General features: G+C 42.2%; 1 protein-coding gene across 2 annotated transcripts in view; it reads left to right on the forward strand.

Annotated features, from left to right (window-relative positions):
- Positions 1–12,310, forward strand: part of MFSD2B (MFSD2 lysolipid transporter B, sphingolipid) — a 31,801-nt gene extending 19,491 nt beyond the window's left edge. The window contains exons 8-13 of one of the 2 annotated variants that reach the window (XM_040058925.1): positions 606–689; positions 1,956–2,036; positions 7,285–7,394; positions 8,925–9,068; positions 10,888–11,064; positions 12,068–12,310. In XM_040058925.1, the coding sequence (XP_039914859.1) occupies positions 606–689; positions 1,956–2,036; positions 7,285–7,394; positions 8,925–9,068; positions 10,888–11,064; positions 12,068–12,125 (654 nt within the window). In that variant the 3' untranslated portion in view covers positions 12,126–12,310. Of the gene's footprint in view, positions 1–605; positions 690–1,955; positions 2,037–7,284; positions 7,395–8,924; positions 9,069–10,887; positions 11,069–12,067 lie in introns of those variants that run through there. The other variant, XM_040058926.1, reaches the window with a different exon arrangement.
- The last annotated feature ends 6,164 nt before the right edge of the window (positions 12,311–18,474 follow it).

Below are 18,474 nucleotides of genomic sequence, written 5' to 3' on the forward strand. Positions count from 1 at the left end.
CCTGAGTTCTGCAGAAGCATGGTGGTGGCAGTCATATAACACAGTACAGTTAGATCCTCCCATCTGATGAGGATTCAGATGTAGGGAGGTATCTGACCCAAAGCCACGCTCCACAGCTGAGGGTGCATACAAAACCAGCTGCTTTACCACAGGAAGTTGGCAGGAGTGTTATTACAGCTGAAATGTTACTTGTTTTGGAGTCAGAGCTTCTGGAGAAAGATTGATGGTTTTGCTGGGGAAGAGAAAGGGCAGTTTCTTGCAGTAGCCTGCAGCTGTGACAACACAAGGCAATTGGGACTCAGGGAATAAAGCCTCGAGACAGAATCCTTTCATAGGGCTTTTTCTTTTGGTCAATTTTATGCTCTGTTAGGTGTGGCTTACCTCTTGCTTGCCCCAGCATTATTAGCATGTTATTCCAGTGATAATGGGACGGTTACTGCTTTTTTAAATTGTTGCAATCAAGGGAAGAATGAGACTTCCAAACCCTGCATTTAACAAATCAGTCACCAACTATATTTAACTAATATGAAGTGTGATGCAATTTTTGTCTTTTTTTAAATTTTCCTTTGTCTTTTGGTGGTCACCCAATGTCTTAAATTCAACAGCTGGAGCAGGGAAACTTTGTCCTGTTCTGCACTCATGCTGCTGGCCTCCGGAATCACTTCCAGTATTTGGTGGTGACCATCTTGGTGAGTTGCACTTCTCTCCCAAATGTTACCTGGTTCTTGCTGGGCGTTGGCACAAAAATTACAGAAGACAAGAAGAGTTTTGTGTCTCAGCAGAGCTGTTAGGAAGCTACACTATCTTTTGCATTGTCTGTTTGAAATAAAGCTGGTGTTTCCTACTGTACTTCTAAAAAAATAGTGGTTTGGAGCTTTTAATTCATTCCTTGTTGTTTTTACCTGTAAGCCATAGCTTCTATAAAAGGCAGAAGCTACTTCTAGAAAGGGGGTCTGGAATTTTACCTCCTTTGTCCCTTTCCCCAATCCTATGTGCTGAAATTAAACAACTTCGGTTTGCATATTCATGCACACGACTCCTCTGGGCTAGGCAGCTTGCAAGGATAAATATTTAAAATACCCAGAAATACGAAGATTCCTCTCTAGAGCAGCTGGCAGTCTGATAAAAAGTTCCTTTTACAGAATCTTTTTTCTTGACACGCAGAGGTAGAATTCTGCTTGCTTAGATGATACTTATTTTCCCCCAAATTTTAAGACATATCTTTTCCAAAACCATTAAAACCAAGATGCTGGAGAGCAAAAGAGCTGGGTGTCTTAAGGCTCTGCAAGTGATGGTCACGAAGAAGAGAGACAAGAGACAGTAGAGTTAAAGTAAGTAAAGACCAAAATATAGCTAACAATTAGATGACATTTAAATAAAGGGAAGGGTAAGGCTGCCATTAGTGGCAATACTTCAGTGCATAGGTACTATGTTGCTTGTGGTTATTTCTGCTATGGGTATTTCAGCGTCTGAAACAGTAATGTCAACTGCAAGCAACTATTTCTCTTACAGATTGTTCCTAAGAAGGGACACACAGTATGGATTATGTACTCTAAGTATATCTTAGGATAGGTTTATCTTGCACTTCAGCTTTCTTCCTGTACCATGGGGTAGAGCTAAATTCACTCATCATTTGTCAGGTTCAGGCCGTGTGGCAAAAGGCATTAGCACAAAGTGTGACTGTTTGCAGTATGTTTGAACTTTAACGACTGAGCACAGCTTTGACTGCTGTGGCTTGCATTAGAAAAGGAAATTTTAAGACAATATAACCCTCTGATGGACAGCTTAACAATGAATTTTAAAAAGTCACTCAAAGTATGAGGAGAAACCAGAATCTGCACGTTCACCTTCCTTTCAGAATTTATGTACTAGACAAAAAGATGTCTGTGAGCTCTACAGCTGAAGAAGGTAGTGGAAACAAGGACAGTACAGATATGGCTTTTTGTCCCTTGTAGGTATCAGCAGTCCTGAGCGTTCCCTTCTGGCAGAAGTTTCTGCAGAGATTTGGCAAGAAGTGTGCAGCATGTGGGATTTCGGTAAGCAAATCCTCTGAGAAAAAAAAAATCTGCTTGTGCTCATTTTGTATGACAACTGGAGCCACTTGAGGAGCTCTTGCAAGTGCTTATAACCTCGATCCATGTGAAATTTGCTCAGTTCCAGAGTTTGTTTTAAATCATTATACCAAATTTCAGACAGATTCCAAGTTTCCAAGGGAAACTTTTGAGAAATGGTTAGATGCCGGAAGGAGGTCCCAGTTTATTTAAGAATCCGCTCTCCAAACTAAGCTTCCATGAGGTTTTATAATTTCAGATCTGAATTGGCTCATGTTGACAAGTTATCTGTTGTACAAGGCTTGTTTTTTCTTTGTTATATGGTGCTGAGGTGTCTGCACTGGTAACTCAGTCCCACGGAAGGAAACAAGGGTCTGTTACACACCCTCTCCAGGAGCATCCACATCCCTCTGAATAGAGAGGGACAGTTATTAGTGAAGTAAAGAAAAAGGTGACCTACCTGAGAAAAAAAGCCTAGTTTAACTCTGACACAGCTCTGCAAAGCCATCTCAGTGAGCCTGCCCTTGTCACAGATGGATTATTTTAAGTCACTTACTTAGTGCAGACAGCTGCAATTTTCTGTCATCATCCTCAGTGAGTTATTGTATAGGCTTGTTCCTCCCCATTTTCCCCCTGTTTACCTTCAATTACTTTTGAAAGAGGAAAGAAAAATTGCCTTGTGCACAACAAAGCAGGAGGACTTGAAAAATCCAGCCCAAAGCTATATGTCAAAATCTGAACAAAGCTGAAAAATTTAGGTCTGGTGACAGTTATTGAATAGAGTTGAACAGTTATAATTTTTGGAATTAAAAGCTGTGTTGTAATGACTTCCAGAGAATCAGAAGTAACTTTAAAACCGAAATTCCAAATAAGCTGAATTGTTATGTGTTTTGAAGTAGGCATTTGGAATTCGAGCCCCATCCTTATTTCTTTTACCACTTGAACAAAGAGAATTGCCAAAAGCAGTATTGGCCCATTGACTAGACCTGGGAATGCAGATTTCCTCCTTAGGAAATCTCCTCCTCTGTCTATTTGGCCACAAAAAATGCTTTCTTCAACCAACTTGGCTCTATAAATTTAGATTTACATGACTGGAAAGCCTGTCAGCACCTCTGTAAACATGGTTTAACTTAATTTTACAGTTGAGTTGCTTGACTGTTATGGTCTAAGTGGGGGATGGATTGAAAAGAAGCCACCTCTCTGTTTCACCTTGTAGACAATTCTCAGGGGACTCAGTATGTGCTCAGTGATGGATTTTGTGTCTGACAATACATCACAGGAGCTTTCTACCCTACCACCTTGTGTGATCTGTACAACTAATCTGTACTCTCCCAGTATGCAATAAAAGTACATCATTTAAGGCTCCTAAGTTTGTCATTCAGCAATGTTCTGCTGGAAGGGAAGGAGACAGGGAAGAAAACATTTTTAATTTTTTAATTTTTTTTTCTCTAAAACCTCACTCAGCTTTCAGCATGAACATGTGACTGGAAATTCAGTTTCCTGAAAAAAAAGTCTCAGTGCTCCAGACTAATTCTTCCTGTTAAGGTGATTCAGTTGAAGAGAGCCCTCAAAGAGTTTAGAAGTTGGTAGATAAGCAACAAGAATCTTGGGTTTCTTCCACTGATATTTCTCCCTTTTTACTCATTCCTCCAAAAGAGGTGACCAACAAGTCTAACTGCTGATTAAGTATCTCAAGTTCCTAGAAGTTTAAAACCTAGAATTTCTGGAATTATCAGGAATTATCCTGCTCCCAAGCAGGATCCTTCATAGCATTCTTCCCACAACAGGCTAGAATTTATTCTCTTCTACTTATTTTCTTTCAGCTTCCATGTGCTGTGTTCATTTAGATGTCTACTCTGTCCTCACGGGGCAAACACTGAACTTACACTCAGTAAATCTCAGCTGGTGACTAGAGGCGAAGTTGTCACGAGGAATATTAAGAAGCGTGGCATCTTCTTGGTTCATAGTTTTGACAAGGTGTCTCAAAACAAAGATGGCTATCTCCCATGACTCTAGCTTCCATTCTAGCCAATAATATCTTTTGGCTGTGGGTTTTGTAGGATTTAGTAAAAATAAAAGCACCTCCTCACAGACATGCAATTGTTTATTTGCCATCTATGAGCACAGCGCAGCACGGAGAGATGCCTTTGGATGAGTCCTGGCTCTGCAGCCCCATTTCCACTCTCCTGTCCTGTTTCCACTCACATCCTCCCTGCACCTTTCCCTGATTTGCCTTTCATAACTTCATTGCTGCTGCAGAGACCTGTTCCACCTTCAGCATCCCAGCAGGGTCACCTTGCAGAGCGCTGTCAGGGAACGTATGGAAGGCACGGGATAACTGCAGGATGTTGTTCATAACTCAGAGGGCAGCAGCCCTGTGACCAGGGAGCAGGTGCCAATAACAGAGTATTTGCTTTACAAGTAAGAAAGAAGGAGCTGCATTCGCTGTTTATTGCAGTGGGAGCACTGCCCCCATGACTGCGCTGCCGCTGCATGAGCGAGACTTTAGGGCGTTGTAACCTCAGTCCTGCTGGCCCTGATTCTCTTTCTCTAGGAAATTACAATTACAATGATTATTATTATCGATCTAGAATTTTGTTTAAGTGCTTTGGTTTCTGAGTGGGTGCCCCATGTGGAGCATAAGGCAGTCATAAAATTGCATATAGACAACATAAAATCTGATATTGCTGGAGTGCTCTCTTGTGGTGAAATAACGATTTTGCCACAACACTGGGCTAATGCAAGGATTAGCTGCCTGTGCTGGGAACTTGCAGTCAGAAAAGGTTATTTTCTGCCTCCTTAGCTTGGGAGCAAATGCTTTAGATGGGAAATGCATTTAAAACATAAACATAATGGATTAGACTCCAGGACTCCCAGAATCACTTATCATACAGAACTGTAAATAGCAGTGCTTAGGGGAATCACTCTCTGTGAAAGCTCTTCTCATACCCTCAGCTCCCAAGCTGCACGTATAGAGGATTGAAACACTTAATGTTAAACTAATCCCCCATCACTAAAAAGCCCTGTAGATAAGCCCTTGGTTCTGGATTTTTCATGTGCTGCTGTGCCTGTGGTTCACAGGCATGGGAGATGGAGCATGTGACGGGTATAGGACAGCTGGGCAGTAAGCATTCAATCAGCATTTTAAAAAGTGGATTTTCAGTCCCGTAAGCCCATTGCTTCAAGCTGAAGAAATCTAGTGACTATGACTACTGGCAGAAAACAAATCCCAAGCATGCCAAATTTATTTGGTTTTGAGGGTAACCTCTGTGGCTTGTCATGCAATGTCATGAGTGGATCCGGCTGTGGGGAGTGGAGTAAACCACTCTGGATTTTGGGTTTAGTTATTGCTGAGTGTGTATATGGCTTTTAAGTGGTGATAGAAAATTAAAGAAAATTCTTCCTCATTCAAGACTGAAGGTGATCCGTGAAATGGCATAGTTACAATTTAAAATGACCACTGAAGCCCTGCTACTCCCCTTGAAATGCAGTGTGAGGATGTTTTAAAGCATTGTCTCCAATAGTAAATTAAATAGTTCCACTGGCCTAGAATAGAAATGGACATTTGGTCATCTCTGTTGTTTAACTGGCAGAAGAATCTTCACCCCAGCTGATTAGCAATTTCCAGAGAATTATCAGTGTGCATGGAAAAGGGAAGAGCAACAGTGTCTAGCTGGACTTGTGCAGAGCATTTGACACTGACCTGCTTGACATCCCTGTCTGTAAGCTGGAGAGGCATGGATTCAGTGGATGGACCACTCAGTGGGTAAGGAATTGACTGGTTGGTGGCCCCCAAAGAGTTGTGGTCAGTGGCTCAATGTCAAGTGGGGACCAGTGAGGAGCGTCATCCCCAGGGGTCTGTACTGGGACCAGCACTGTTCAACATCTTTGTCAGTGACAGGGAGAGAGGGACTGAGGCAGGTTTGCTGTGACACTGATCTGTGCGGTGCAGGTGACACGCTGGAGGGAAGAGATGCCATCCTGAGGGGCCTGGACACGCATGAGAGGTGGGACTGCGGGAACCTCAGGAAGTTCAGAAAGGTCAAGCACAAGGTCCTGCACCTGGGTCAGGGCAATGCCAAGCACAAATACAGGCTGGGCAGTGAATGGATTGAGAGCAGCCCTGAGGAGAAAGAAATGGGGGTGTTGGTTGACAAGATGCTCAAGATGACCCAGCAGTGTGCACTTGCAGCCTATAAAACCAATCGCTTCAAAAACAGTGTGGGCAGCAGCTGAGGGAGGGCATTCTGCCCCTCTGCTTCAACTCTCATGAGATCCCTCCTGCCATGCTGCATCCAGCTCTGGGACCCACAACCTCAGAAGGTTTTGGACCTGCGGGAGTGAATCCAAAGGAGGACCACAGAAATTATTAGAGGGTTTAGAGCACCTCTCCTCTGAAGACAGGCTGAGAGAGCTAGGTTTGTTTAACCTGGAGAAGAGGGCTTTGGGAAGATCTTACAGCCCTTTCAAGTACCTAAAGCAGCTTCAAGAGACCTGGAGAGAGACCTCCTACAGGGGCATGGAGTGATAGGACACTATCACTCAGGAAAGGGGAAAGGGCTTTAACCTGACAGAGGGTAGATCTAGGTTGGATACTAGGCAGAAATTCTTTACACTGAGGGTGGTGAGGCCCTGGCACAGGTTGCCCAGAGAAGATTTGGGTGCCCCATCTCTGGAAGTGTTCAAGGCCAGGGCTTGAACACTTGGATGGGGCTTGGAGCAGCCTGGTCTAGTGGAAGGTGTCCCTGCCCATGACAGGGGGATGGAACGAAATAATTTTTAAGGGTTCCATCCATTTTTAAGGGTTCCATCCAAGCCAAACCATTCTATTATTCTATCTCGCACAGTTTGGGAATCAGCCACTTTAGGGCTCTTCACTTTAGGACTCCATGAATGTTTAGGACTGTGAATATGGCTGGGATCTGTGAGTTGGTTTCAAGGCTGGTAAATAGGCTCTTGGGTCTGTTTAATTCACTAGTTCAGTTGTAGCACTAATACTGCTACCAGAGACAACGCTACTGTCACTTGTCCTACTCTTCTCCAATTATTCTGTGTAGTTAAGTACAGATTGCCTCGGGGCTTTTTGGAATTTCAGTTTGACCAAAATACTGAAGTGTGAGACATTGCCATGTGTGAACTGTGCAGTAATAGAGTTTTGTATTTTGAAGGGAACAATCTGTATAGCATTGAGCAGTGCATGCTGTAACTTAGATATAATGCTTTTCTTCTTCAGTGGATGATTCCTTTTGCAGTGATGCTAGTGACCATTCCAAACCTGATCCTGGCTTACTTCGTGGCCTTCATCTCTGGTCTGAGCATTGCAGCATCTCTTCTGTTGCCATGGTAGGAGAATTTTACATTTGAGGCGGGGGGTGAATGTATTTCTGCATTACATGTATGTACTACTGCAAGGAATTTGCCTCTGAAAGAGGCAGAATATGGCAAGGGTCACTTCTTCCAAGAATCTTTTTTTGGTTTTATAGTGGATGTTATTTGCAATGATGTGACCTTAGTTGCCCTGTTGTTAACAGACTATTTTAACTGTAGCTGCTTTTTGTACATGAGAGTATGTAAATTATTCAATAATCTAATGAGCTATACAATGTGTGGTAACATTGCTCCAGGAATTATGAAGTTAGGCAAATCAATTAATGCTGAGCTATTAAGAATGTTGCAGAGGACATAATGCAAACTATGTCCTCTTTTTTATAAGGGCATGCAGTTATAGAACAAGGGGTAATGGCTTTAAGCTGAAAGATGATAGATTTAGATTAGGTTTTAGAAAGAATTTCTTTACTCTGAGGTTGGTGAGGCCCTGGCAGAGGTTGCCCAGAGAAGCTGTGGATGCTCCATCCTTGGAAGTGTTCAAGGCCAGGTTGGATGAGGCTTGGAGCAACTGGGCTAGTGGAAGGTGTCCCTGCCTATGGCAGGGGGTGGAATGAGATGATCTTTAAAGTCCATTTCAACCCAAACCATTCTATGATTCTGTGTATCCCTGCTTGAGTGGTCCTCTGTTATAGATCAAATACACAAGGTTATGATTAAAAGAAACACAGAATTCAAAGTCTTTTGCTCTTGAAGACTGAAAATAAGTGGGGAGAACCAACTCAAGGATGAGGATGGCAGGACATTTCCTCTTCGGATTAAATAATTGTTACTGAGATCACATTAACCAGAAAGCAAGATCATTGCTGGGAGCACTGTTTTACATAACTTGTTTGTACAACGCCCTCAAAACTCCAAGAGATCATGGAATACATAGTTTGAAATTAGTTGTCAGACTATGTAAGCTTTTCTCCACAGAGGGTGAGAAGACCTTTCTTTTTTCAACAGTAAATGATCACATATATTGGAAATAAAATGTCGATTCACAATTAACATTTGAGCAGCTTCCATTCTAATCCCTCATTACCTAGTTCAGTCTGTTTGAAATAGAGAGAGAAAAGGTTTCATTGGTTTCTGAAAATATTGTTACCTTGTCAAAAGAGTTATTTCACAGTGCAACTATTCAGATGTTCAGAGTCCCTTGAAATCTTAAGAAACTTGGTGGTGGTGGGGGGGTGTGTTTGTTGTTCTTTTTTTTTTAATATCACAACTTCTGATTGAAATGACAGGCAGACCAGGAAATTCTGTCACCTCTCAAGTGCTTGATGGTTTTTCAGTGATTTTCTACACTGTTATATGTGGCCATGCTTTTCTTACACATTTTTTGCCCTCCTTTCCAGGAGTAGAACCTTCTGAACTGGATTCTTTCATGTGCATGGCTACATCAATCAGCTCAAAAATGGAGGAGGGCTGTGCTCTATTTCATTAAGTTTGGGCTTTGAAAAGAAATTCTGGCTTGAGTTTTTCTTTTATCTTGCTCACTTCTAGGTCAATGTTGCCTGATGTTGTTGATAACTTTCGCCTGCAGAATCCCCATGGGAAAGGACATGAAACCATTTTCTATTCTTCTTATGTTTTTTTTACCAAGATGTCAGCGGGAATTGGCTTAGGAATTTCTGCAGCAGGACTGGAGTGAGTAACACTGTGTTTCCACTTAGTGGATCTACTCTGAAAGCATTCTGAGGTTACAACACTTTTACCCTGTGGAGTTAATTGCCTTCATGCCCTGAGCCTGAAAGTGCCAGCAGCTCCAGATGGCTGACCACTAAAGACAGGATTGGTGCCATCTAGGCCAGACAACTGAGCATTAAGTTACTTGCCCTGACATGGTTCTGTTCAGAAAAACCTGACTTCCCTTCAGATTTTCCTCTTTTCAATTACTCATGTAAATTTTAGTGGCTTATATGAATAAAGAACTAAACATGAAAGTGCAGAAGATGAAAGTCCTCCACAGGTGATACTGGTGCCGTGTGCATTCCCTGTTGCACCTGAACTGGACTATCTCTATGAGCCTGTAAGACAGGCATGGATTTGAGTGCTTTCAGGGATGCCAGAGGTCTGTTCAGCATGAAAGGATCACCAGTTCCTGCATGGTTTTAGGGAGCTGGATACTGATCACAGCCAGGAACAGCCTTTCTCACAGCTCTGCCTGTCACCTAGAGCACATCGCTTTAGGAGAGGGTTTATGATCTCTTTCCACTTTGTCTGTTCTGACCAGACAGGTTGAGAAAGTGGTCAGGCATCTCCTGCCCTGCCTTTGTGCAAGACCTGGCAGAAAGGGCCTGTGCCTGTATCTGCTACAGCACACAATAAATACTTACAAGGGAAATCTAGCCCTTGGCTCCAGATTAGGTTTTGGTAACCAGTATGTTTTGCTTTGGGGCCTTGAGCTGAAATTGCTAAATAACAGGCAATGCTTGGCTGAACATTTTGGGCTTGGGAATTTTAGCTGCTTATTGCTAAAACCCTCAAACAATTCACTGTTCCCCAATTAGTTCCTTTTCAATTGCATTCCAGTTGGGTCCTAGCAATTTGCCAAGGCAGATGTTTGTGAGAGAACACAGAAGACAGAGTGATGCCAAATGAGCTGTAGCTTTCATTAGGTGGATGTTCAGAGGAAAAACTCATTCCACAAATTGGGAATAGAAATTTGAGAATATCAGCAGTTGTGGGACTGCATGGAAGCCCTGAATCAATGAAGTGTGAGTGTGTACCTAACTCTGAGCACTTGAGTAAATTTGTCTATCTTGAGATGAGTGCTTAAGTGTATGTTTAAATTAAAGTTAATTATTGCTGTTGAAATTGGTCAAATTACTTGCATGCTTTTAAAGCAGAGCTTGAATACTTTCTGAATATTAATAAGAAACACATAACATTAATTTCACAGAACCACAGAATCACAGAATGGGTAGGGCTGGAAGGGACCGCAGTGGTTCATCTGGTTCCAACTTTCCTTGCTCAAGCAGGGTCATCCCAGAGCACAGGGCACAGGATTGTGTCCAGATGGTTCTGGAATATCTCCAGTGAGGGAGATTCCACAGCCTCTCTGGGCAATCTGTTCAGTACTCAGTCACTGCACAGGAAAGAATTTCTGCTTTGTGTTCAGGTGGAATTTGCTGGGCATCAGTTTATTTCCTTACATGGGATTCCACAATCCTTTCTTTAAAAGTATGCAAGTAATTTGACCAATTTCAACAGCAATAATTAACTTTAATATTAAATATAATAACAAAAAAAAAAAAATAGAGGCAATGCAGTTATCTGAAGTCGAGCACTGAAATGAGGCTTGAAAAACACAATTTGAAATGTAGTGAGGAGAAGGAAAAAAGAGAGGTGTAGGAAAAATGGGAGAAAAGTCTTGAAGAGTTAGGGTGGGGAGAAGGAAGCCTTCAGGTGAACAACAACCTTTTACCTTTGGACATACACATACCACTTGTTTCCATTTGTTTAGGTTTGCTGGATACAAGCCAGGGATATGCAGACAGTCAGATAATGTGATCCTCACACTGAAACTCCTCATTGGAGCAGTCCCTGCCATCCTCATCCTTTTAGGTTTATTTATACTCCTTTTCTACCCGATCACTGAAGAAAGTCGGAAAGAAACGAAGCTTGCCCTTGAAGAGTTAAGGTAAGTTTGGACTGGCAGTAAAACAGCAGGAACACCCCCAGAGCAGCTCTTAATCATACTGGGAAAATTATTATTGTAAGGAATCCCTATATTCCTTACAACAAAATAAAACAACGTGCTCTGAGTCAAATTATTAATGGAATGGTACCATGGCATGTTCCAGTATCTCTTTTTTGTAGTGTAGTACAACCTGCTTAGAGGACCATTTATCAGAAATTTCAGCTGCTGTGTTTTACATTTTCTCTGGAGCAGCTCACAAAGCACTATTGTGGTACATTGTTTCAGGCCAGAAATGAGGAATATTCTACATAGATTAAATTTGTGGGGCAAATGTGAACAGTTGCAATTTTCTTTTATATAGATGCAAAATAGTATTGTTGACTGCATTCTTGGTGTTTATGGGATACAAGAAACATCCAAACCATTTAGAAGTGTAGGCAGAAAACATTTTGGGAGGAAAAAAGAGGTCAGCTTTGAGCTACTCTTTCCCTTTTTACTCTTTTCACTCTCCTTTCTTCTCTTTTTCTCCCTCTCCAAGGAAAATCTTGCCTAGCTCAAATTTGTCCACCTCTGTCAACTCTTGAGGACGCACATAAGGACAGTCCTAGCAGACTGACGGATAAAATGCCAAAAAAATAGGTTGTTCCTTTGTCGTGATTTTATTACCCCAGTTTACTGGAATTGGAAACTGATTTCCATGCGAAGGGGTCAATTCCAGAACCTAAGAATGGGTGCCTGGGACCTATCCGTCCCCTAAAATATCCAAGACATGTGCACGGGGTTGGCAGACATGACAGAGGCCTCTGGGCAGACTGGAGGGGACAGGGTAAGTGGGGTGAATGATCTGAAATGGGACTGGTTCCTCTGTTCAGGAACTTCATGGTCCAGAAGAACCACACCTTGCTGGAGGTTCTCAGCTGTTTGAGATGGCCAAACTCAGCTTGATTAGTCAGCAGTGGAAACCAGAATTTTGCTCATGAATCATTTGCTCTGCTTTTACCAGGAGGAGCCATCAAAGCACAGAGAACCTGGACAGCCACAAAAAGGACACCTCTGTCTGAAAGCCCTGAATGCAGAGGCTTTCCAAATACAGACTCACATCCCAACAACAAACTCTGTGAGAGTTTTCCAGGTCATTCCTCTGCTCACATTTTACCAAAAAGGACAAAGGATGATTCTGACACAACCAGTAATAAAATCAAGAGGGGACACCATTGTGCAAATATACATCTAACTCCATGCACTGTGCTAGAAAAGACATTACACATGTTCAGAAATGCAAGCTATTGAAGGCTTGGGGTGGGGGGAGCGGGGGTGGGTGGTGTTTGTTTTTTACAATGACTAATGGGAAGCTGTGATCTTGCTCATGGGAGATTTTATGCATTTGTACCTCAAGGGGGAAAAAAAAAAGTGTAAATGTGACCAGAGAATTTTTGAAGGTTCTGAATTGGAAAATACTCACAAGGATTATTTTGTCCAATTTATGATGCACCATCCAAATATTAACTCACAATGTACTTCACCCTCGAGGGCTGGGGTGGATTTTGAGCACAATCTCTACCTAGAACTTGCACACAATTGTGTTTGGAAAGCACTTGGGAACCTGAAGTTCCTTCCCTATATGAAGTTAGGATTTATTTTCTTTTGAAATTAAGCAAATCACTGATGCAGACATATTTTGAGGATTTTTTCCATTTTTTAAGATATTTTGAGATAATCTAAGTTTATAGATTCTATAAGATATAGAACCCTGCATTTCCCTTTACTGATGTTTCTTGCGTCTGAAACCTGTAAATGCATCTCTGTCAGAGAATGAGAACTTAACAGTTCCAAAATCAACATCTCCCCTGAGGATATGAAAAATCAGTATTCCCTTCCAAAAAATTATACAATTCAAATTTCTTTACATTTTGGCCTTTAAGTAATCACCATACCCATTTCTCACATGGTGTAGGCTCTCTGCCTCACAAAACATCATGGCATGGGTATTAATCTCAGCTTGCATCTATTTTGTAATAATGAGGCTACACCTGCCTTTTGAATGGTGATTTTTTTTCAGTCAGGGATGCTATCGTCCTTTGGATACATCATCCCATTCCTACTATAGATTTACACTGTTGAGCACACTTTTTAAGTGAATGACACATCTAATCTCAGGCACTGTCTGGAGCACTGAAGTTCAGACCTGTTCATTCTTGGCTTCTGTGGTCAGTGCAGGTTCAGACATCTCCAGAGACTCCAAGCTTAAGCTAAAATGATAGGACTCTGAAGACATATCTAAATCTGAAAGGGAGAGTGAGGAATTCAAAAGGTTTGTTCACCTTGAAGAAAATAGCACAATGCAAGACAAGACCTGAATTTCATCCCACTGCCTTCACTGTGTGACTCCGTGAGTGCCTTTTTCCTGTACCAGAAGTGCCTTTGGAGGACGGGCTTGCTGCTGTTCAGGAGCACCTGGAGGAAGTGGCCACCTGTAATTTGCTCAGGGTCATCTGGGAAGTGACTCACAGTGCTGGGACTGGAAACTGGGAAAGATTTTGCTGAGGACGCTGGCATGTAAAATCAGTGCAACCACAGAGAGCCTCATTAAGTCTGATACTGAAACCTTCTCAGGCAAGTTTGAAGTCAAAGGCCTTATGAACTGCCCTAATTCCTCAAAGTGCTGAATTGTGAGGAGTTTCTAAGGATAGCTTCTAAGGATATGTTTTGAGTGTGTGTGGGTAAGAGTTAACTGCATTTAAGACTTCTGTTGACTTGCCATCTAAGGCTGGGGGTTTTTGTTTTCTTCCTTGTTTCAGTTTTTGGACAAACCAAGATGTGTATGCCTGGGGCATATGTGCTTGCAACAATAAAAACCATAAGCCTATTTACAATTTTGAGTCTGATGGAATTTGAAATAGGAGATTTACTGCACTTTGAAGTAGGTAAGTTATGTAGCAATATCACATAGCTCCAAAACATCACAGAGAACAGTTTGGGGCATTTGATTTATCCTGTAATATTTGTGTATTTCTGAATAGTCATGTTTCAAAATAACCAGAAGGCCCAGTAAAGGCTGTTAATGTTTTTTAATGGGTTATGTTTTCAGCTACTATAAATCTGTAGCTACAAGGCAGTGGGTCCTTGTCAGTTTATATAAATTGAACACTTAGCCCAGTGATAAAAGGGCTGTAGAAACTGCTGGCTGGAATTGAGTGGAGCCGTTTGAATGTGGCTTAAGATGTTATTTCTAGATCAGTGGTGCAGTTGTCTCTAAAATTGCATAACACCCAGTCAGAATTCAGACTCTTAGAAGGTAAACTTGGTTGATTGTAAACTGTTTTCTTCTTCTCCAAAGAGACAATGTGATTGTTATCTCACTGAAATATACTCAGTCCTCACTTTGCATATGGGAACTGCCAAAACAAAAGATAAAGCTTCTGTAGATTAAGTAAAGCAGACTATTTTTATATTTTGAAAATCTCATTATTTTATTTCATTATCTGGAATATAATGTTGCTGTAGTTTGTTGAAAAAATGGGTATATTTTTTGTAAGTCAAAAGAATGGAGGATTAATTGCAGGGTAAGATTATTCTTGTAACTTTCTTTTCTTAGGGTTCAATGTTGGTGCAGTAAAATGAAAGCGATTTATATGTCTCTGGTCAGTTTTAAATGATGTGTATGCCTTATGCATGTTCAGAACATGTGACTGAAAGAAGCAAATTCTTATGTTGACAAGCATTCAGATTAAATGCTTATCTAATGTAAACCTCTTGCCTTCCTGCTGATTGCAAGTAACAGGGGCCAGGTTTAATTCCCAGGGGTTCTCCCTCAGGTAATATCCAAATGCAGTAATAAGAATATGGGAGATTGAATTAAACCAGCTGGGTGCATAAGGAACAGCACTTCCCCACCTGCACCCAGGCAATTCCAACAAATACAGGAAGAAAAGAGAAGGAAAACAGAGTTACGTGTCACTTGCTATTGCTCTGTAAGCCAAACCATGTCCAATTCCTTGTCCTTGCTGAAGTGTGGTGAGGGCAGCCCAAATTTTCCATACTGTGCCTGTTACTGGCAGTCAGTAGCTGAGCTGGTCACCAGTCATAGAATCATGGAATCACTACATTTGGAAAAGGCTTTTAAGATCATCAAGTCTAACCATCAACCCAGTCTTCCCTTCCAGTTTCATTGCTTTTCACGCCTAACAACAATGCTGACACCTTCCAAGGTTACCCCAGCTCCCTGTGAGTTCCTGCTGGTGATCCCTGAGCGTTCCTGCTGAAGCCCATATCCGAGGTGCTGTTCCCACCAGGCGCTGAGGGAGGGGGTTGCTGTGGGTCACCAGCTGTGCCTCTGTGTTCTCCTCTGCCTCACCGTCCCCTGCGTGCCCCTGAGCTCCCTGACAGACCTCAGCTCAGCCGGATTAGATCCCTTCTGCCCAGTCCCCCACTTTAACAGGTGGGCACCCCCTCAGACATCTGTCCCTGGGGACTCCCCCAAGGCTGGGACCTTCTGTGTCAGGTCACGGGGGTTTCAGGAAGGGCTCTGAAGATTTGAGTACTAATTCCTTAAGTCACTCCTGAACCTTGTAGGAATTGCTGCTTGATTCAATACCTGCTGCTGCATCCTCTCATCTTTATTCACCTTCAGCATTCCAAGCAAAGTAGTTGAAGAGGAATGTTTTAAATCAAACTGCTTTTGAGTTCAGAGTTTGTTTCCAAGTATTACTTGCTCATTTACTTCTCTGCTTGCCTTTCTGGGCTATAGACAGAAACCCTTTTGTGCTCTGCTGTAGATGTTGAGGAAGGACTGCTCATGTCTCATGGAACAGATGATGGTTGCTTACTCAGCTTCACTGATAAAGCTCCCCTTTGGAGGGCCAGCACTCATCCCCTGCCAGCCTGTTTTTGCTGATGTACATGGAAACATCTACATTCAGCAAAAGATCAAAAGAAATTCCTTTGCACCTTAGTATTCTCCATCATGGAATTTCATCTATTTTACCTAGAGGATGTTTTTGCCTGCCTAGAGCTTGTCACTGTGATGATGTAACAGGTTTACACTGGCTGAGAAGTTTTCTGTTCAAACTGGCTGCAGCCCCTTGGGACTTAACTTCCCTTGTGTTTCCAAAATAAACTCACTCTTTGGTCACCTTCAAAGTCATGGAATAGAATCTGCACATTTCCACATCCAGCAGGTTCAACAATTCCCACAGTTGCTGGCTATGTTGGATCTTGAGTCTTGGTGCACAGAAGCACCTGCTGGCATCAGTGTGGGATGAAACAAAAGTGCAGCCACCCCAGACTCCTGGCAAATTCTCAGCTGTGCTGAGCTGGCCAAGCAGAGAGAATTGGCAACTCCAGAATTCTCAAAGGGACTTGCAGGCATGAAAGAAAACCCATAAGAGAAGAAAGTTCCTTAAAACCCTGCTGTCTTCTCTTAAGGATTCTTGGATTAGGCTTGGTACTTCTTCAACTATTTGGGCCTTCTTTTAACATTCAGCTTTGGTGAAGATCATCCCATAAGTTTAGAAATGGTGTTTTGATTTGAAATAAAGCTGGCCTGAAAGGAAATAGTTGGGTGTGTTGGTTGATAAGAAGCTCAGCATAAGCTGGCAATGTGTGCTCAGAGCCCAGAAAGCCAAATGTCCATCAATGTGCTTTTGTTGTACCAAATCTGTCCTGGGCTGCATCAAAAGCAGCGTGGCCTTAGAGCCCCTTCCAGAGCCTACAACAGAGCTGGTGAGGGACTTTTTACAAGAGCCTGTGGTAACAGACAAGGGAGAAATGGCTTTAAACTGAAAGAGAGCAGTTTAGTTTATTCATTGGGAAGGAAATATTTTCTGTGAGGGTGGTGATACACTGGCACAAATTGCTCATAGAAACTGTGGATACTTCATCCCTGGAAGTGTTCAAGGCCAGGCTGGATGGGCTTGGAGCAACCTGGTCTAGTAAAAGGTGTCCTTGACCACAGCAGGGGTTGGAACTAGATAATCTTTAAGGTCTCTTCCAACCCACATGATTCCATGAAATAAGCAACTCTCTTAACATAAGAATTTTATTCTTCCGGGATTCCTAGGATATTTTAAATGCAGTATTTTTCCACATGCACAGAGCACACCATGAAGTGCAATCTGACCAAACTATTAAAAGCTTTAAGCAGGCGTCTTGCACTTGTTGTGTCTGCTCCAGTTACCTCACACAGCACTGCCCTGTGAGTCCTTGGTGCTCACCTGGGGAGCTGGAAGAGCTCCACAGGTCTGTTTGGAGCAACCTAAGACCAAGCACTCTTCTGGTGGGAGACACTGTATTTTGTCAATCTAACACAAACAGTAACAACTCCAAAATAAGCAGGTAATTTTTATACACTGGCTGCATAACAAAATTATGAAAGCAGCATTTGAGGCATGAGAAATTAAAGGTCAAGGGGTTCTGCAGAGCCAAGAGCATTCAGCTCTGGCCCTCTCCTCCCATGGGTTAAAGGGATGTTGGAACTAGGAACAAGCATGAAAAAGGACTGTCAGGCTGCTGTGAAGTAACATGGACCATCCCCGGCATCCAGCCTGCTTTGAACGCATGCCCAGTGCTGAGGTTTCAGTGACTTTCTGTTAAGGACAGGTAAAATCATGGTTCACCTTGATTAAACAGTATTTCTAAGAGATGATTGTTACGTAAAGGATTGAACCCACAACTACCAAATTATTTCACCTGTTTTCCTCCTCTCCTGTTCATCAAAAGCTGGAACTTGTAGTTTCACCACCCAACACTGAGTGCTCTGCAGCTTTTACTAGTGTTCTATCTTTAATATTTTATTTTTGTGGATAGATTTCGACAGTGGCTAAATATCCAAATAGGCAATGAAAAAAAAAGAGATTATCTTAGTCCTGAGACAGCAGCTCCAATTCTATAATCTAGCTGCTTGATGCCTTCTCACGCAGTAAGTGCCACTGTGAAAGCCTGATAAACTGCTTAATGTTATCATGCTGTGATTTTATGAGGAGCAATCTTGGATTAGTCTTTTCTTCAGTGCTGCAATCCATGTTACATAAACTTGTGCTTACATAAACTTTTTCTATATTTCCCCTCTGCATTTTCTCTCTCTCTCACTAAAAAAGCCCATAGAACATTTTCTTCTGTCATATTTTAACTAGATGTTCTCATCACAAAAGATGAGACACGTGGCAACACCTTCCCCAAATCCACAGAGCTGGAAACAGAGAGGTGTCATGGGCAGGTACAGGAGGGGAAAAGGACCTTGCTTCCACCCAATATGGATATTTCACTTGATTTTATTTGTCCCAAACTCCATGACCTTACACTGGTGCTTACACCAGTGCAAACCCAGGTGCACTTCTGCAGGCATTGGTCCTAAATAACACCCAGTGTACTATTTCAGGCTTTGGCAGAAGAGAGGAAACGAGGGACAATGCA

The sequence above is a fragment of the Hirundo rustica genome, chromosome 3 (genome assembly GCF_015227805.2).
Source record: "Hirundo rustica isolate bHirRus1 chromosome 3, bHirRus1.pri.v3, whole genome shotgun sequence".
NCBI classification, from domain to species: domain Eukaryota; kingdom Metazoa; phylum Chordata; class Aves; order Passeriformes; family Hirundinidae; genus Hirundo; species Hirundo rustica.